The 21,236-nt window shown below is 48.4% G+C and overlaps 1 protein-coding gene across 6 annotated transcripts in view; it reads left to right on the top strand.

The window, feature by feature from the left end:
- Window positions 1-21,236, top strand: part of msi2b (musashi RNA-binding protein 2b) — a 483,338-nt gene that overhangs the window by 432,994 nt on the left and 29,108 nt on the right. For 4 of the 6 annotated variants that reach the window (XM_052035981.1, XM_052035979.1, XM_052035980.1 and 1 more), the window contains exon 12: window positions 15,989-16,165. The exons of the other annotated variants lie outside the window; for them this stretch is intronic. In XM_052035981.1, coding sequence (XP_051891941.1) covers window positions 15,989-16,165 — 177 coding nt within the window. The remainder of the gene's footprint in view (window positions 1-15,988; window positions 16,166-21,236) is intronic. 6 annotated transcript variants of the gene reach the window in all.

The raw sequence follows: 21,236 nt of genomic DNA, 5'->3' as shown, positions 1-21,236 counted from the left end.
CCATGGCATTGGTAGCACAGGGTGCATCAGCAGGCTGAATGTAAAGAGATAGCAAGTCCAATCTACTCATGACTCAGTTCATTACTGCTTCCTTGCCTATATGTTTAGGTACCCCTCTGTCATTGGAAACATTTCATCCTTGGAGTTTTGGTCACCATGCCTTGAAGACATTAGAGCGTAGGTCTGGGATGAGAGGTAGCCCAGTGAGAAGAGACTGAGCAGGAGGTGAGAGGAATAAGAGGTGATGTCATTCGAGACCCATGAGGGTCTGAGAGATTGACAGGCTGGATGGCGAGAGGCTGGTTCCTCAGGCTGAAGAGCCACGGATGAGGAGGAACAGTATCAGGATCAGGGATTGACCATTTAGGACAAGGAAGAAGAGAAATTTCCTTTCACAGGGGGTTGTGAATCTTTGGAATTCTGCACCCCAGGGCACGCTCTGCCATTTGAGTATATCCAAGGCTGATGTCAATCATTGTTTTTCAAGCTAAGGGAGACATCATGTGGGAATTGGGTGAGAATGGGGATGAGGGTCAGCTGTGACCTTATTCAATGCAGAACTGGTTTGATGGGCCGAGTGGCAGACTCCTGCTTTCCCTTGATGGGCCAAGTGGCAGACGTTCACCTGATGGGCCAAGTGGTGGACTCCTGCTTTCCCGTGATGGGCCGAGTGGCAGACTGCTTCTTCCCCTGCTGCTCCTGCATCCCCTTGTGTTACCCGATGACTATCGGATCAGCGGCAGCCACCATCACCTCTTCCCTGCACGGCTCCTATCCCACGATGACCTCACACCAGTGGCGTAGCAAGCGTTACTTTGAGGAAAAAAATATTGTTGCATTCCACAGATATTGTGATATGGAGAATTCCACCTCTGCCACCTTGGGACAGCTATTGGTTCGGTGGTAAATGAAGCTGTAATCTTGGCGCTCACGTGCTGGTAACAGCAGGAGCATGCTCTCCTCCAGTAGCGCAGTACCGGGGGCGGGAGCTTGGCAACAGGGCCTGCCCACTTCATTCAGCTCTCTAGGACTTTATCTGTTAGTTTGGGTGCTTTTTGGGACAGGTTAATCTTTGGTCTCTGGAACTACTCAGAGGTCTGGCCAGATGGTTGGATTCATTTCCAATGTTCAGACTCAACACCACCAACAGTGTGGAGGCGATTACAAATGGCCGCTAATATGCAGGCACGGTAGTGTAGCGATTAGCATAACGCTTTACAGCACCAGTGACCCGGGTTCAATTCCGGCCGCTGTCTGTAAGGAGTTTGTACGTTCTCCCCGTGTCTGTGTGGGTTTCCTCCGGGTGCTCCAGTTTCCTCCCACATTCCAAAGACGTACGGGTTAGGAAGTTGTGGGCGTGCTATGTTGGCGCCGGAAGCGTGGCGACACTTGCGGGCTGCCCCCAGGACACTATGCAAAAAGGTATATTTCACTGTGTTTTGATGTACATGTGACTAATAAAGAAATCTTCTTTTCACACATGCCTGGCAACTGACCGCACCGGGGTATCCTGTCATTTGTGTTGGATCTCCCACGCTCCCATTTCCCTCTATTTGGCAGTGCCCCTTGCTGCCTCTGTATCTCGGAACACAACAAAATAGGAGCAGGAGAGGGACACCAGCCCCTCGAAACTGCCCTATCATTCAATGTGATCACGGCTGATCTACACTGACCTCAAGTCCTCTTCTGTACCAGTTTTCCATCACCCTCAGTTCCTCAATCTTCCAAGTATGTATCTATTGCCACCTTAACTATATCTAATGATCTGATCTCCACCTCCCTCAGGGGCAGAAGATTCCAGAGATTCACTACCCACTCAGAGATAAAAAATTTCAACATACGTCAGTTTTAGACTGGTTGACCAGACTCATTATTTTGCCCTTGTTTGTGGCTCTCCCACCTGGGGAAACATCTCAACATCTACCCTGTCAAACCCCAGCAGCAGCCATAGTTGGGTCAGAACCATGTTCAGGCCTCTGAGGCAGGTTCCTCCTTCCCCAACACCTTGATCCAGCTCCTGATGATCCCGAACCATAGCGAGAAGCTAAGGTAGGGTTAGGGGGACCAATGATGTACCCTAAAGCATGGCTTGCTATGAAAGGCAGATATTGTTTTGTGTCATAGAACATAGAACACTACAGCACAGTACAGGCCCTTCGGCCCACAATGTTGTGCTAACATTTTATCCTGCTCTAAGGTCCATCTAACCCCCTTCCACATAGCTCCCCATTTCTTTATCATTCATGTATCTATCTTAGAGTCTCTTAAATGTCCCTAATGTATCTGCCCCGACATCCTCTGCAGGCAGTGCGTTCCACGCACCCACCACTCTCTGTGTAAAAATTTACCCCTGACATCCCCCTTATACCTTTCTCCAATCACCTTAAAATTATGTCCCCTTGTGTTAGCCGTTGTCGCCCTGGGAAAAAGTCTCTGACTGTCCACTCGATCTATGCCTCTTATCATCTTGTACACCTCTATCAAGTCACCTCTCATCCTCCTCCTCTCCAAAGAGAAAAGTCAGTAGAAGGAATTTCCATCCTACCCCACTGCTTCTAGAAATTACTGCTGGGTGGGTTCTCCAAGCATTCATTTCAAAGAGGGCCAGAATATAAAAGCAAGGATGTACAGCTGAGGCCTTATAAGGTCTTGGTCAGACCATATTTGGAGTACTATGAGCAATTTTGGGCCCCGCATCTAAGGAAGGATGTGCTGGCCCTGGAGATGGTCCAGAGGAGGTTCACAAGAATGATCCTAGGAATGAAAGGCTTAACCTATGAGGAGCGTTTGATGTCTCTGGGCCTGTATTCAATGGAGTTCAGAAGGATTAAGTGGGGATCTCATTGAAACCTACCGGATTCTGAAAGGCCTGGATAGAGTGGACGTGGAGAGGATGTTTCCATTAGTAGGAGAGTCTAGGACCTGATGGCACTGCCTCAGAATAAAGGGATGTTCCTTTAAAACTGAGATGAGGAGTAATTTCTTCAGCCAGAGGGCGGGGAATCTGTGGAATATGTTACCAAAGAGGGCTGTGGAGGCCAAGTCATTGGATGTATTTAAGGCAGAGGTTGATAGGTTCTTGATTGGTTAGGGGGGTTAAGGGTCATGGGGAGAAGGCGGGAGAATGATGTTAAAAAACATTAGCAATGATTGAATAGCAGAGCAGACTCAAGGGGCCGAATGGCCTAATTCTGCTCCTATGTCTTATGGCCTTATTTACTTCATAGGCCAGTGGTGAGGCAGATCTCAGAATCCCAATCCTTGCATCTTTCTCGGTTGGATACCCAAGGCTGGGACAGTCATATAGGAAGCAGAGCATCCCATACAGACCTCGTACAGGGCAACCAACTCCTCCTTTAGACTAAACAGGGACGATCCTATTAAACAGGGATGATCGGTAACAAGCCAGGGGTCTGGGTGAAATGTCCTCGCTATTTATGGCTTTGCTAGCAATGCTGATTCATGTGAGATGTGCATTATCAGTAAATAACTCACCACAACAGTCAAGGTTTGTCTTGCCTGTTAATTGGATCAACAAAAAGTGAACTTGGAAACAACTGCACAAAGTGTTCCCGAAACAATAATAAACAATGCACTGAGCAATGAGTTTGCAGCATTAATTTAATCTCCTGTTCTCAGGGGGATCAGAGAGGATGGTGCCTGTCTGGCAGTGGGATTACCGCCAGTAATTCATTGACACACACCAGGATTGTTTAGACTATACATGGAGTCTTTAAATAGCTCTGTACGGTGGCTGCTGCTTTTCGGGTCATTCGGTCAGTGCAGAATGAGGTGGAGCTTGCAAAGCAGGTGACACCATTCTGTTACCATGAGAAACTTACCACTGGGCGTGGGTTTTGATAGAGTATTGGGCTGCAGACAGTGTAGGATATGGCTTGTTAGTTTGAGTGCTACCAGGACGTCAGGAGTAAGTGGAGACACAAGGCACTGCGGATACTGGAATCTGAAGCAATAAACAAGAAGCTGGAGGAACTCAGCGGGTCAGGCAATATCTGTGGAGGGAAATAAACAGTCGACGTTTTGGGTTGAGACCCGTCACCTGGACTAAAAGATAGAGGGGAGATCGCCGGTGTCGAGAAGTGATGGGAAGGGGCGGAGCAAGAGCTGGCAGGTGATAGGTGGATCCAGGTGAGGAGGGGGCGATAGGCAGATGGAGGAGGGAAGAGTGGAGATCGCGACAGAGGCCAGGAGGTGATGTCAAGGTTTTAGGCTGTGGGTCCTGTCAGAATACCTGGCTATTTTATAGGAATGGCCAGGATTCAATGTAGGTGCTGCTAGCCAATCAGGGCTCACCGATGGGCTGGGATGGGGTCTTGGTGTGGGATGGGGAAGAGAGCTGTTGGATTCTCCTCCAGTTGTCCCTCCTGCCACACTGGCACAGATACTGGGAATCCAGGTCCTGTTGGGCATGTTCCTGGCAAATTTACCACATGACCTTTCTCCTGTTAACAACTGTGAAGCTTATAAGTGACGCTAACCCCACTGTGCTTCCTGGGCTTTGCTTCCCAGAGTAATTTCCAGCTCCAACTTGGTTCGGACATCACATCCCACCAGTGACAAGTTATTGTCAAGCTTCCTCTCCCAACTGTCGCCAGCATTTCCACAACCAACAAACAAAATCGGTCAAAGAAGCCAAAGGTAAAAATAATCATTTTAACCCCCAACAACATGCTGGACATTAAGATAAGATATCTTTATCAGTCACATGTACGTTGAAACACACAGTGAAATGCATCTTTTGCGTAGAGTGTTCTGGGGGCAGCCCGCAAGTGTCGCCACGCTTCCGGCGCCAACGTAGCACGCCCACAACTTCCTAACCCGTACGTCTTTGGAATGTGGGAGGAAACCGGAGCACCCGGAGGAAACCCACGCAGTCACGGGGAGAACGTACAAACTCCTTACAGACAGTGGCTGGAATTGAACCCCGGTCACTGGCGCTGTAATAGCGTTACGCTAACCGCAACGCTGCCGAGCCCATGCCAGAGTTTACGAGAGAAGTCCTGGGGAAGTGACGGGAAGGGCAGGAGGCAAGAATAGGAAAGAAGGTGGGAGAGACTATTCAGAAGTTACACAGAAAAAGGCCCAAGTTCAGGCAGACGAGAAGGTCCCTTCTAACCACGCGCCAGTCCCTCGGGGGTGGAGACATTGGTCGAAGGAAGTAACGAGTTTCAAAAAGTAATTTAATGTTTGAATCTTGTCAAAGCAATGTGTGAATTGTGTGATAGTGTAGGGTCTCAGTTACCAACAAACTCCCACACATCTCCACTTCAGATATTTGCCTTATTTACGTAAATGGCTCCCAGCTTCCTACTGAGAGGCTGAGGTGCTTGCTATGGTCCCTGTTTGGTTTCCCAGGGCAGTGCCCATTACTGTGGAGCCCCAGTAGTGGGTTTGTTTCATTAGGTGGGTGTTGAGCTTTCGATGAGCGCAATGGGGTCCTGCGGAAGAAGCCCAGTTAGCTCATCAAGCCCTCCTCAGGCACCACAAGGGCTAGAGTGTTGGAAGTAAGCCATTTCTACCTACCCTTGTCAACACCACTCATCCACGCAAACTGTGGGACCTCCAGGGATGGATGGGTGAAATAAAAGGGAGGAATAACACCCTTTCTGAGAGAGGAGGGGAAGAAATGGTTTGATTTTCCTTTCTTGAGCACCCTTCTCAGTCCTGTGGCTTTCTGAGTCACTTTACAACCAATCAGGTACTTCTGAGGTGTGGTTGTTACACACAGTGGTTCACACAGCACGGACTTCTCAAGGGAGCCCACTCCTGGATGGTTGGGGGTTCCCAGCTCTGCACTGGATCATTCCAATTTGGAAGAGCAAGCCCCACCCACTGAATTCCTCAACAATCAGTTGATCCTCTCCCCCACTTTCCCACCACCCAGTTCCAGACTTACCACTGTCAAAGAAATTGTGCATCCACGTTCAAAAACTATCAAAAACTAAATGCACAAACATGTTTGAAACTGTTAAAATAATTAAAACACTGGAATACTCTTGCAGTTAAACCCATTTACACTTAATGCAAATCACGACGAATTTACCCTTCTCCTGACAGCCATTCTTCTCCGTTCAGCTGATAGGTTGGGCTTGCCCCAGGTTTCAGCGGGTGCAGGTTCACCTGTTGGATTTCTCTGCGTGACTGCCAGGGTATCTACTGAAGCGCCATGTTAGGTCGCGGTCAGCAAACACAGCAATCCCGAACTTCCTCGTTGTTAGGGAAGCAAAGGCTACCAATTGTGCTCAGAACTGAGTGAGTTTGTGCAAAAGGTTCAGGCCCTGCCTGTGTCAGTCATATTGCTGGAGGACCCAGTGTTCAGGAAATCAAGGAGCGTTCCTTCACTCACACCGTGGAATAGAGGGACACGGTGTGTGAACAGGCCTTTTGGCCCACTGAGTCCGTGCAGATCACCAAGCACCCATTCACACCAATCCTACATTCACTCATTTTATTTTCCCCACATTCCTTTCAGCTCCACACAAATTCTACCACTTAACTATCCACTAGGAGCAATTTACAGTGGCCAGTTAACTTACCAGCCCGTATGTCTTTGGGAATCTTTAACGTAGGCCAACGCTATTGGTTTAGCCTCTCTTCTGTGAGACACACCATCGCTGACAGTGCAGCCCTCCCTCAGTGCTCCTCCAAGTGTCTGTTTGGACTTTTACTCTCTTCGAAGCGGGACTTGAACCCGCCACCTTCCGCAGCTGGAAAGTTGCCCTCTGACCCCCGGCGGACAGCTGAATCCTCTCGGAGAGATCACAAGGAGCAGATAAGTGGCTGGGATGAAGGCCCATGCTGGAGGAGGGAGAAACAGGAGGGGGGTGGTGTGTGGTGTGATGGGGGCGGATGGGACAAGCCTCACATTTGTTGGTTGTTCAGGTTCTTAATTACAATCATAAGTGGCTCCAACTGGTTCCCATGCTCAGTTAATTAGCGACATGCACACGGAACTGTTCAAACACCCAAGGGCGTGAAGCCTTTAACACTCACATCAGAGAAAGAAAAAGCCACAGAAGCCTTTCAAAACTATCTATGTTTTATAATACCACTCAAGATGGACTGGGGCCCTGTAATTGTGTGGTGACCCCATGAAGCTCTTGCCAAAATGCGGCTTTCTTTCTTTGCATCAAGCTAAGCTAATTCAGCAAGTAATAAATATCATGACTCAGTCTGTGATGCTATTATCTTCCAATCAGCCAAGCTTGATTAGCAGTAACAAAGATGACAGAGAAATTGACAGAGAGATTGCTGGAGCCAAAAAAGTAGGTGCAGTGGGAGACAAATTGCCCCCATTAGAAAGAGCGATCCCTGCAGAAGGAGCACATTAGTATCTTGTCCAGTTCTGTCACCACACTACAGTGTGGATGTCAAACCTTTGGAGAGGCTGTGGGGGAGATCTGCCAGCTGAGAGACTTCAGGTAGCAGGCCCCTGGCGTTCTGTGGGATATATCAGTGCTTTGGCCATAACTGAAGAGCGGATGGGTCAGAGGTTTGCGGAGGATGAAACTCTTGTGTGTGTGGCTGAGAGAAAGGAAATGGTGGCCTTTAGGCTGACTGGCTGCGTGAGCTGAAAAGCAACAGGTGGAAGGGTGAGGTAATAATAAAAATTCCGGTCGTTAATTCAAGGAAGGAGGGCGGACTGCTCCCCGATCCCCAACACGCCATCGCCAAGGCAGGATATCCGCTGGCTAATTTCACTGCTGTTTGTGGGATCTTGCTGTGCCCCACTGTGTTGCCGCAATTCCAAAGCTACATCTGCCCTGAATATCCACTTCAGAACAAGAGTGGTCAATCGGCCAGAGAGCCCGGTTGATTGGTGCTGTTAGCTTGCAGGAACTTCCCCGTGGTTGTTGTGTGGAAGCTAGTCCCCATAAAGGCCCTCCCCAGGACACGCACACTATGGTTCGTGCTGTGAGTGTAGAGGCACAGGAGCCAACTGAGCTGTAAGTGCCCCTCAATATAGTCTCCCTTTAGGTCTGGACATTAAAACTCTTTTATTCATCTTTTCATACCAGCTATCTCCCCTCTCCTCTTTCAGTCCAAATGAAGGGTCTCGCCTGAAATGTCAACTGTCCATTTCCCTCCACAGATGCTGCCTGACCCGCTGAGTTTGCCAGCAGCTCATTTTTTTCCCTCCAGATTCCAGCATCTTTTATCCGTCACTATTTTCTTTTGTCCACTTTCCCAACACCAGTGAGTGTTCTACCATAGGGAGTGACTTCCCCAATGTGGCTTCCACTGTCCGTGCACGCTGATGATGTTCACAGCAGTAGCTTCCGGGGCTTGCATATTCAAGAGGGTAGGTCAAGGGATTTTAAATCCCTTAACCTGCCCTGTAACCAAGTACAGACTACAAGCCATGGTGGTGGGCAGGGTTAGATTAACTCTCGCTCAGTCGGAAGTAAAATTTAACCAAGTTGTTAATTTTCCTAAATTGCTTTTTTTTAATCATTTAATGCAAAAATATAATCAGTTTGAACTGCGCCATCTGACAGTACATGTCAAGCACTTTCCCTGTTTCTCTGTTGAGCTGGTTATATCTTGGTCATTGACTCGATGCCATTTGTTTTGGGGTTTACCCCAACCCAACCCCATCCTCACCAGTTCAGGCCAGCGATGCCTGTGATGGAGTCAATGAGGCTAGTGCAGTTGATGAACTTCAGTAGGACCCTTGATAAAGACCTCAAAGCTAAGAGCCCATGGGATCCAGAGCAATTTGGCAAGTTGGATCAAAGTTGCCTTGGCGATAGGAGGCAGAGGGTGATGGTGGAGGGTTGTCTTTGTGGCTGGAAGCTTATGACTGGTGGCATCTCGATGTGATCAGTGCTGGGACCCCCACCGTCCTTCCAGACTGCACAATGCCCTGGATTTTTGAGCTCTTGTTTCCGGAGTGGGTCTTGAACCTATGACCTGCAGCTCCAGGGTGAGAGTATTGCCCACTGAGCCATGGCCAACACTCAGATTCTCTGTTTGTGTGTGTGGTGAAGTTCAAAAATCCCACACGTCACATCCGAATGCCTGGAATATTGTTCTAAAAGCCACTGTGCAGAATTCCCATTGGATGTCATTGAGCGTCACAGCACAGAAAGAGGCCCTTCAGCCCACAGCGTCTATGCCAGCCAATAGGTATCTAGCTATGCTATTCACATTTCCTAGCACTTGGCCCATAACCTTCTGTGCCAGATGCTCATCTAAACACATCTTAAATGTCAGGAGAGTCTCTGCCTCCAACATCCCCTCAGGCAGTATTGTCCCACTTTCAACCACCCTCTGGCTAAAATAAAAGTTCTTCCACATATCCTCTCTAAATCTCCTACCCTTTACCTTAAACCTTGCTGAGGGGAAAAGTTTCTTGCCATCAACTCTATCTGTACCTCTCCTAATTTGTACCTTTCTCCTCTACTCCACGGGAAACAAAGCTGAAACACTCCATCCCACGTAAAGTCCTGGTGAATCTCCTCTGCACCCTCTCCAGTGCCATCACCTCCTCCCTATAGTGTGGCAACCAGAACTGTACATAGTGCTTCAACTGGCATAACTGATGTTTTATATGGTTATGCCATAACTTCCCTGCCCTTGGATTCTAAACCGTGCCTACTGAAGGCAAGTATCCTATATGCTTTCACTGCCACCTTACCTACTTGTCTGCTGCCTTTAGAGATCCTTGCATATGAACACCAAGACTTCCCCAGTACTTTCTAGAGCCCTACCATTCACTATGTATATCCCAGCCTTATTAGTGCTCCCAAAGTGCATCTCCTCACATTTTTCAGGCTCGAATTCCATCTGCCATTACTTGTCCACCTCACCATCTGATCGATATTGTTCTGTAGCCGAAGATTACCCTCACTATAAACAGCACCACCAATCATTGTGACATCTATGAACACTCTAATCATAAGTCCTGCATTCACATCCAGGTCATTCAATGTATTTAACAAACTCTCGTGGTCCCACCACTGATCCCTGTGGTACACCTTTGGTCGCAAGCTTCGAATCACAAAGCCAACCCTTCACCATCATTCCCTGCCTCCTATTACCAAGCCAATTTCAATCCAATCTGGCAAATTGCTCTGGATCCCATGGGCTCTTAGCTTTGGGATCCTTATCAAAGGTCTTCCTGCAGTTCATCAACTGCACTAGCCTCATGGACACACTTAGTCACCTCCTCGAAACATTAGTCATTATCTCCCCTAATAAAGCCATTCTGACTATTCCTGATCAATCCAAGCACAGATTAATCCTCAGAACCCTCAGAATTTTTTTCCAGTCTCCCTACCACTGATGTTAATTGCCTGTAATTACCCGGATTACGCCTGCTACCCTTCTTGAATAAAGGCACCACGTTCATTGTCCTTCAGTTTAACCATTCTTTATCTGTGTGTACAAAGACAACCCTTTTCTGAGTTTTATTTTCCTGACCACTGCAGATGTAAACAAGTAAATGCACTACCTTGTGAAAAGTTTGTACCTTGGTTTGAAGGGCAGGTGCCTCCAAGGGTCAGGATGGGGGGACCTCTTCTATGGGCCAGAGGAGGTTTGAACATTTCTGTCAAGAGTCCCAGCAATCTTCCACCTTGGTTCCTGTAGCAGTTTGGGATAATGTGGGCAGATGAGACTAGCCCGCTGGGCAACACAGTCGGCATGGACAAGTTGGGCCAAAGGGCCTGTTTCCATGCTGTATGACTCTATGACTCTAATGTGTTGTGTCTGACTGAGTTGTCTACAACATTGAAAACTTTCACCGTAACTGTTCACCACATTGCAATATCTTGTTTCTCTGGTTTGCCCAAGACATTTAAGATAAAACAAGTGCTGAGAGTTTTCTCACCACCCAAGATAGAGTTGGATCCCAGCAGCGGAGTGGGTGGTCCCTACTCCAAGCCCCCATTTAATGCTGCTGACCAAAGACTGATTTCTTCATCTATAAAATCATGAGAGGGTAAATAGTCAAAATCTTTTTCCCATGGTAGGAGTATCAAAAACAAGAGGGCAAAGGTTTAAGGTGGTTGGTCGGAGTTTTAAAGGAGATCTGAGGGGCAAGTGTTTTACCCAGAGAGTGGTTGATATCTGGAATGCGCTGGTTGAATCAGATATGATCATTACATTTAAGAGGCATTTAGACAGACACTTAAATAGGCAAGGTATAGAAGGATACGGTCCTAATGAGAGCAAATGGGATCAGTGTAGCATGGATGTGCTAGGGTGAAGGACCCACTTCTGTGCTGCACAGCTTTGTGACTCTACAGCAAAGCTCAGCAATGCAAGTCAAAATTTGGAATGGTCAGCTTCCCTGCTTCAAGAGGGATGGAATTTAATTCTCTGTCGATATCCAGTGTGTGCTAGGTTGACAAGAACATTCCACCTGGTCATCGGCCCCTCTCTCTTCCCACCACATGGTTTCACCTGACATTTGATAATGTTCTCCACATCCTCCACATACTGGACCTTCTATTCAGATCGAACATCAGGTTCTCAAACACAGCCACTCTCCCAGCAGGTCCTGTTCACCATTCTTTGCTGAATCAATACTTTTAGTAGTTGCTTGTCCCAGGGTTTCAGGGAAGCTCTTTAATTTTCCTTGAACAGTCCGAAAGTCCTTCCCCTGACCACTGCAGGTGTAAGCAAGGTCATGCACTACCTTGGGAAGAGTTTGGGTTGCAGCTTGGATTGAAGCTTAGGTTCCTTCACGGGAGAGGATAGGAGGCTGGCTGGTAGAGCATCCGTTGGCTCTGCCACTAACCCCCGCTCTCCTACAGGCTTCTGCCCACCCCCATAACAGGCATTTGTCTTCACCTGCCTGGCGGGGAGGTCTGTGGTTTTACTGCAGTCCTCTAGCCTGACCAGAGAGCTGATCGTTAATGCAGAAACCTTGCTCTGTTCACAAGCCATGCCCTTGCCCCCTTTTAGGAGCAGGTACATCTGCCCCACTAGTTTAAGGGGTGATTGTTCTGCTGGTAGCAGGCAGGGGGTGGCTGGTGAGAGACCGACACAGTGCTATACCAACATCTCTTGGTCAGGGCTGAGCAGGGAACAACCACAGTGCCCAACCCATTACCTGTTGATAGGAATTCCCAATGTGAGCCAAATGGGGACTGGTACTCCCATCCTCCCAAAGTAGATTCCCATCTTTCCATTCCCCCTTCGTGCCAGTGTGGGGTTGGGGGGAAAGCATTTCCAGGGACTTGGATCTGTCCCCAGTACCAGAGGTGATAGGTCACGAATTGACTGAAACAAGATGTGCGCCGTTGTATTGAGGACAATCATCTCCCAGCATAAGATGTGCTGATTTTCCTTCTCCTTGAGTACTGAGAAGCTTTTTGAATTGGTCAGCAAATGTCATACCGTCAGGGAGCAGAGCAAGATCTTCCTCACCCTTGCAGCCTTTGGAAAAGGAAATTGGGTGTGCAGTTGCCTCTCGAGTAGCTTTGAGTCTGTTTTCTTTGTACATTTACTGGATGTGCATGTATTGCTCAACATTCAGTGCCCTTGAGAAGATGGTGGTGATCCGCCTTCTAGAATTGCTGCAGTCCCTCTGGTGAAGGCGCTCCCACAGTGTGTTTGGGGAGGGAGTTCCAGGGTTTAGATCCAGCGGTGATAAAGGACCATTGATGTCGTTCCAATCCAACATGGCATGTGGCATTATGGGGAGCCTGCAGGCGGTGGTGTTCACCTGCTGCCTTCGTCCTCCTTGTGATTGTGGGTTCAGGACATGCTGAGGAATGTCAATGTAGTTTTGGAATTGAATGTTTTGAGAGGTGCTTCAGTCAACCGGAGAGAACATGTTTAACCTTTATCAAGCCATACATTTGTCATGCTTTTCTTTCTGGCATCCAGTCACCTCTCTTGTCTCTCCCCACCCCCTTTCTGTGCCGAAAGAGCCCATTTTACTGCCACTGCCCATCACCTGATCTCCCAATCAGGGATCCCAAAACCCTGAGCAACTGCCACTCACCCTCACTACCACACCCGTCACACCACAACCTGTGACCTCACAGTGCCCAAGACAGGCACCCATTACCCTCGCTGAAGGAAGAAGCTGGAGATAAAAAGTCTGCACTCTCTGATCTTGAACCCATATTGCGGACTAGCTTGGGGGGGAAGTAGCAAGTCAAGATGTCATTAGGAATCCCTGGTCGATTAGCCGGGCAGAGGTGAGGTGGTGAAATCGTTTCACAGTTGGCATTGAAAGCACCGGTGGGCAGCAGAGGGCATTGGATGGCGTTGTCTGTACTTGTGGGCAAACCTGCTTTAAGTGAACAGCACATTGAGTCATCGAACAGTACAGCACAGGAACAGGCCCTTCGGCCCACGATGTTGTGCCGAACTAATTAAGCCAATGATGCCTAATTAAACTAATCCCTTCTGCCTGCGCATGGTCTATAACCCTCCATTCTCTGCGTATTCAGGTATCTATCTAAGAGATGCCTCTATCGTATCTGCCTCCACCACCAATCCTGGCAGTGCGTTCCATACTAGTCCCATTTGGTTCCTGTCTTGGCAGTACAAATGCTTGTTAGACATTTAATTAGTTTGGCACAGCATCGTGGGCTGAAGGGCCTATTCCTGTGCTGTACTGTTCTATGTTCTATGTAACACTTGGTCTGTTCATCATTCCATTTGATCTCACCCTTAGATCCCTTTAAGATAAGATATCTTTATTAGTCACATGTACATCAAAACACACAGTGAAATGCATCTTTTGCGTAGAGTGTTCTGGGGGCAGCCCGCAAGTGTCGCCACGCTTCCGGCGCCAACATAGCATGCCCACAACTTCCTAACCTGTACGTCTTTGGAATGTGGGAGGAAACCAGAGCACCCAGAGGAAACCCATGCAGACACGGGGAGAATGCACTGACTCCTTAGAGGCAGCGACCGGAATTGAACCCGGGTCGCTGGCACTGTAATAGTATTACGCTAACCGCTACACTACCATGCCTGCCCTGTACACTTCCGTGCCTGCCCTACAGACCGATTCTGATACATCCAAGCATCGATTACTTTCGGTCTGGAACGTGTTCAGTGGCCGGGTTTCCAAAGCCTTCCGCTGGCGAGAATCCCAACCATCCACAGCACCCTCAGTGAGGGATGCTGCCGCGGGGATCCAGTACAACCCACCAGCGGCCTCGGCCTTGGCTATCTGGTTTGCGCCACACCAGCCACTCGTGTGACTGGGCAGAATTCTAGTGCCCCTATTACCTGTGGCCCAAAAGAAGGAGAGATGGAGGCTGAGGGAGGAGCCAATGACTACACCTGATGGAGGTGAATTGAGGATAGGGAATGAGATGCAGCATGGAAACAGGCCCTTCAGCCCATCATCCATGCTGGGCATCAAGCACCCATTTTTACATCAATCCTACCCTAACCCATTATATTGGTCCCACATTCCCATCAACTCCCCTTAAATTATCCTCTCAGCTACATGCCAGGGGCAGTTTTCAGTGACCAATTAACCTACTGGCTCACAAGCTTTTATTTGGCGAAACCAGAGCAAATACATGTGGTCACAGGCAGAACGTGCAAACTCCACACAGACAGCGCCCAAGGTCGGGATTGAACCCGGGTCTCTGGAGCTGTGAGGCAGCTGCTCTACCAGCTGTGCCATTGTGCCAACCAGGGCTCTCTCACATTTGGGGTCCTGGTTGTGTACCTCAGCAAGAGTCTGCACCTGTAGGAGAGGTTGGCGCAGGTGAGGTGAGGCTGGGTGGGGGTCAAAGGCAAACCAAAGTTCCTCCAGCGAGAGCTAAGGTATTTCCCTTGGCACAGCTGCGCCAGTGTACTGCTTTGGTTGTTACCCAGTCACTGTGCCAGCGATCACATTGCATGGCCCTCTCCTAATCACTGCATGTGGCACAGTCTGTTTGTTGTTTACCCTCTCGGTCTCCTTTCCCACCTCCCTGCACTAATAAAGTGGGCAGACTGCTTCCAGATACTCCCGGAGAAAATTGTGGGGGGGGGGGGCCCACAGAAAGGAGCTGTCCTGCTCCAAGTTCAGCTCTGCTAAAACTAGCACCCTGGGGCAGTCATCAGGAGGCAAGGGCCCACTTGGAGTTTACACTCCACATTCCTCATGCCTCGATGATCCAGTGACTGTCCATTCAGAGGTCACTGTGGGAAATAATGCCTCTTTCTAGTGAGAGAAACCAAAAAATCCTGTTGCAATAGTGCATTAAAACCTCATACGGGACTCCGATCAGGTGAAAGGTTCGTCACTGAAGGAAAAGCATGGAGATAAAAGTCTGCACTCAATTGCAACAGGCATCGTCTCTCACAAGCATTTCACCACACCCCACCGCAGCCACAGATGTATGACCCCAAACCCACCCTGAATTAACCAAGCAATCCAGCACCAATGTAGGGGCTACCAGGGTGATTTGGTGGGACTTTATAACATGACCTGAGCTGAAGGGGCAGGAAGGAGGGTGATCCTTGTGGAGTATCCCTCAGAAGTGTACTGCCCTCAACACTGCCCTCACGCCTCGGTCCCTTCCTCTGGAGCAGGACCCTGCCGTCTCCACCGGGAGATCACTCCACCAGGCTCATGGTGGCTGACCAGAGAGCCCAAGTTTGGTGCTCACTGACAGGAGAAAGCGATCGCTTTTGGATGAACTCAGTGACAACTCCGGAGCCAGATGTGATGCGCAGAAGGGGTGTGGCCATGCAAGAAAAGGACATCACCTGCACTTGTGCCAGGGTTCAATGGAATGCCACAGTCAGGGAGAATGGGATCTTGAGACGGAATGGGAATACCTTTAACAGGGGCCCTCCTTAATGCTCCGTGAGTGGCCTATGCTTCTGTACTGGGTAGTTTCAGTCTACTGTGTGTCCATGTTCCTGTACTCTGCTTAAACCTCAGCGTTGTAGCCTTATTGTATTCTTACTGTGATGTGGGCTGCGGTCCAGCCCTGTGGTAAGACTCTGTGCTGCTTGGACAATGTTTAAAGGTCCCCCCTGTGTCTCGCAGGGTTCCCCGATTACGGTTTCTATTCCACGCCCGGCGATCAACGGGCTTCGTACTCGTTTGCGGACTACAGCTCGGTCGGACTGCGGGCTACTCAGATGCTACGCAGTGAGCATACTCCGTCAGCGAGCAGCCCCTCCCTGCACCATCTATCCAACCCGGATCAGTTTAAGAACCCAGGTTTGTGCTACACGTTCATTTCCTTTGGCGGTGGGGCGGGTGAGGTTGTGGGGAGGGGGAGAAGTCGGGGGCTGGGGTTGTGGGGGTCTCTTCTCCTGGTCTACGACGGTGCGCCACGCCACTGGGGACCAGGACTCTGAGTCCAGTCTGTTCACTGAATGGTTGTGGGCTTGCGGATGGGCTGGGAGAGTGGAACAGAGCCTTTCACACTTGTTTCACAGCAGCACTAGCACTCCCTTCCCTCCCCATGTGGAAAGAAAAGCAAGCAATTGGCCACTTATTAACAGAAAACTATTGTGATTACACATTACGCTGGTGCATGTGCAGGAGATGAAGCAGCTTCTCCCTCCCTGGATGATATTTTGCCTTTGTCAAAACCTACAAAGAGATTTTGTACCATTTTTCTGTTATTTTAGAATACAAATCCCGATTTCTCAAAATAAAGCAACGCTGTGTTGTGTCTTTCCGATTCTGTTGTTGAAGCCTGTCGTGGTGTTACACAGGGTTAGCATGGTTTCTTTCCCTTACAGTGAAGGCTTGGCGGCTGTCTCATCTTGTACCCATCTTACCCCTTCCCCCAATCCCTACCAGGTAGAGGGGTTGACTACAGCGAAGGCAAGGTTGGTGCCCATGATCCTGGCAGCTCCAATGAGAACATCTCCCGGGTCAAGTCCACCAATGTGCGATTTACATTGCCACTGTTTTTATTGAGCTGTTTCTACTCCACATGGTCTCTGGCACTGGCTCCCCAATCCATCCACCCGCCCCCACGTGTCAGCCTTAAACTGCTGTGTGGCAAAATCATAGGCCCCAACCCATGGATGCAGCAAGCCTGGTGTCACTTTGAAGGTAACGGTGGAGGGAAGGGGTTAAACCCACCCCTTGCGTAACAATAGTTGTTGGTCTGGTCAATGTGCATTGTTAGGGGATGTTCCATTTCTCTCTGCTAGAGGTGCCTAAAGTGACAGTAATTGTAGCGGTAAAGTGGTTAATGTTCCAGACCAACGGCCTTTGCCAGAAGCAGCATTTCCTGATGAAAGGTCGTCGGCCTCAAACAATAACCTTCTGTCTCTACGGATGCTGCCTGATACAGCTGTGATACAGATCTCCAGTCTCTGCAGTATTTCACTATTGCTTTACGGCAGGCTGATTGTTCAGTCCTTGCACAGAGACGCCTGCTCGAGAAGAAGTGTCTGATCATATTGAAAGTGCCCGCTCAGCGTAGAGGACAACACTTCTGCTGCTGAGGCACAAGGTTGAGGAGTCAAGGCTCACTCTGGACATTTGCACCCATAACCCAGACTGTTGCTTTAAGAGGGTTGGAGGTGCTGATTTTTAAGATGAGGTGTTATGTGGCCTTGACCATCTGTAGTATTAGCTGGATGTAGAATCCACAGGGAGTTGTCACTTCCCCATCTCCTTAGCCAACATCGCCAAACAAACAGACGTCTCTTCGTTGTATGTGGGATCTTGCTTGGTGCAAAAGGAAGGTTGTGCCTCCTTACGTAATAACAGCAACCACACTTTGTAAAGGAAAGTAATTAATTAACCGTGATGCATATTGCTTTGCATTGAGAAAAATGTCATGAGGGTGCAAGTTCTTTCTTACTGTTTGTTGAGAAGTATTGAAAGGAATTCTTCCAGGATTCGAAGGGTTAAATTAGGCGGCCAGATTACACAAGCAGCCATATTTCCTTGAAAAGAAGGAGGCCTTTCTGCCCATTGAGTCAATGCCAGCTCACAGGGCAACACTAATTCCCCATTAATTTTTCCTGTAACCTATTCTTTCCACATGCCTGTCAACTGCCCCAGATACTACCTAGGGGCAATTTACAGCAGCCAGTTAACCTACCGACCCGCACTTCTTTGGGACATGGGAGGACACTGGAGGAAACCTACGCGGTCACAGGGAAAACATGCAAACTCCACACCAGCAGCACCAGAGGTCAGGATTGAACCCGGGTTGACGGAGCCATGAGGCAGCAGCTTTCCTAACTGTGCCACTGTGCTGCCTGTAAACTAGGATTGTATTCCCTGGAAATTAGGTGGTCAAGGACTGCTTTGATCTTAAATTTTCAAGAAACCAGTAGGGTAGAAGGAGAGGAAATGTCCCCTGCTGGCTTGGGAAACTCGGAGTGGGTCCTAATCAAACGATTGGGGTGAGGTCTTTCAGAGAGGTTCGGAAACACTTCTACGCCCAGAGAGTACAGCTACTGATGGTAGTTTGATAGTTTTTTTTTGACAACGGAATGGTTGAAGGGAACTGGGCCAAACGTGGGTTGATGGACTTGGGTCATTGAATGGGAGACGAGGCTGGAGGGACAGAATGACCATTCCCTGTGTCCCGGTGTGTGTAAATCCAAGCCATGAAGTTGCCTGAGCATGGTCATGTTTAAAACTCAAAACCCAACTCAATCACAGCCAATCTGAATCCAAATTATTATAACACAATCCAACCCAAACCCAACACAATGTGTCACATCCCACTGAGCTGTAAGTAAAGTACAGAGCCTTGGTGTGTTAGGGCTTGTAATTCTTTCAGCACCCAGCCTGGACCCAGCATGTACGGTTGAATTCGTAAAGTCACAGAGAGATGTCTGGGGAGACAGGCCCTTCAGCCCAACAGGTCCATGCTGACCATCAGTTACCCATTTACACTAATCCCATATTAATGCCATTTTGAATTCTCCCCACATTCTCATCAATAACCCCCTCTCCCGGATTCTACACTCACCTACACACTAGGGGGACTTTACAGCAGCCAGTTAACCTACCAATTCACATATCTTTGAGATGTGGAGCAAACCAGAGCACCCGCAGGAAACCAGGTGTACAAGATGATAAGAGGCATAGATCGAGTGGACAGTCAGAGACTTTTTCCCAGGGCGACAATGGCCAACACGAGGGGACATAATTTTAAGGTGATTGGAGGAAGGTATAAGGGGGATGTCAGGGGTAAGTTTTTTACGCAGAGAGTGGTGGGTGCGTGGAACGCACTGCCGGCAGAGGTTGTGGGGGCAGATACATTAGGGACATTTAAGCGACTCTTAGATAGACACATGAATGGTAGAAAAATAGGGGGCTATGTGGGAGGGAAGGGTTAGATAGATCTTAGAGCAGGATAAAATGTTGGCACAACATTGTGGGCCGAAGGGCCTGTACTGTGCTGTAGTGTTCTATGTTCTCTGAAACCCACACATTTGCTTCTCACGGACAGCACCTGAGGTCAAGGCTGAATCCGGGCCAGTGAGGCAGCAGCTTTAAAGGGTTCAGCTTGGATAACCAGACTTCACTGTGCACACCCGGGCAGTCTTGAGACCTTGTTAACTTAGCTCATGTCAGCATGGTGTCTGGTCCGATCTAGCAACAGAAAGGTCTTTGCTCGTGTGAGAACAACTTGGTGGCCTTAGGTCTCGATAGGCTGTGACGTGGCCAATTAACGTACCATTAGAAATGATGAAGAACTTCTGGGCGATGAATAAAGCAGAGATCTTGGCCATGTACACTTGGCTTGGGCCATATCAATCAGGGAACAACATTTCATATGGAATAGGTGGGGAAACATGTGCAAGGTTCCTTGCATTGAGCAGAAAGAACAAAGGACTCATTCACCAAAGGCACTAGAAACACTTGATTTCCAACAGACCATTCAGAAGTTGGGTAGTATTAAACATACCCTCAACAAAACCCATTCTTGACAATAATGTCACCATGGTGAAATCCGGACAAATGTTTCCTTGAGCAAACAACTGCGCCCCATTTAACCTAATCCATCCCATTTGTCCTGATTTAGTCTTTATTTCAGTCATTTCTCAAGATGCTGGATTCACCAGTGAGGCCAGCATTTATTGCCCATTCCTCATTGCCCTCACTAGGATGGTGGTGACCTTACACCACTTGAACCACTGCAGTCCAAACTCTGCAGACTCTTGGTACTTCGAGTAATTTAAAAAGTTATGATGGTGGCATTACTGGGTGGCAGGCTAGCTAACTAACCTGGACTTGTAGTTCAAACCAGCCGCAGGAATGAACTAACTGAACCATTTTGCTTCAATTGCTTCTCAAGACCAGTGACTCATAAATAAAATTCTTGATAAAAAAGATAGAATCTACCCCAGCCTTGGTTTCTTGGGATACCACCAATACTATTCATGTTGTAGACATTATACAAATTTGATGAATTGATATATAATTTATAGCACAAAATCAGGACAAATAAAAACAGAAAATTTTGGCCACACTCAGCAGATCGGGCAGAATCTGCGAAGAGAGAAGCAGGGATAGTTTTTCAGGTTGGAGACCGTTTGTCAGAAGGTCTCTAATGAAGGGTCTTTGACCCAAAATGCCAATTCTGTTTCTCTTTCCATGGATGCTGCCTGACCTTCTGAAGATTTTCTGTTTTTACTCCAGGTGTCTGACCTCTGCAGTATTTTGATTTACAAGATCAGGGCATCTAGCTTCACTGGTCGGTTCTTTATGCTTCACCCATCCTGCTTGGTCTCCACCTATCAATGTACTTTTTGTTTTCTTCTACCTGTCTACATATCCAGCTTCCCCTTAAAATGACTTCACACAGTTCACCTCAGCCATCCCCTGTGGTAGCAAGCCCCACACTCTCACCACTAATTAGATAAGAAGACTTACTGGATTTATTGCCGACTGCCTTTCAATCACAAGCACTAGTTTTGGACTCTCCCCTCAAGCAGAGACATTTTGGAGCTCCCCATGCAGATCGACCACCACACACAGGTTCTAGCCTGCCCTGTGATCACTAGTGAATCTAGCAGTATGAAATGCAGTCACTGGCTTCCAAGATTAATCACCCATAAATTAATCACTGGTTTATATTGGGTGTCCTAGATATATTGAGTGTCCTAGTTATGTAGTTTTTTTACACAGAGAGTGCTGGGTGCGTGGAACGCACTGCTGGCAGAGGTTGTGGGGGAAGATACATTCAGGGGTTAGGTAGCCACATGAATGATAGAAAAATGGAGGGTTATGTGGGAGGGAAGGGTTAGATGGATATTAGAGCAAGATAAAATGTTGGCACAACATCATGGGCCACAGGGCC

This window comes from Pristis pectinata, chromosome 21, assembly GCF_009764475.1.
Source record: "Pristis pectinata isolate sPriPec2 chromosome 21, sPriPec2.1.pri, whole genome shotgun sequence".
Classification (NCBI taxonomy): Eukaryota; Metazoa; Chordata; class Chondrichthyes; order Rhinopristiformes; family Pristidae; genus Pristis; species Pristis pectinata.
Note: the sequence above shows the minus strand (reverse complement) of the source record. Positions and strands in the feature narration are given on the sequence as shown.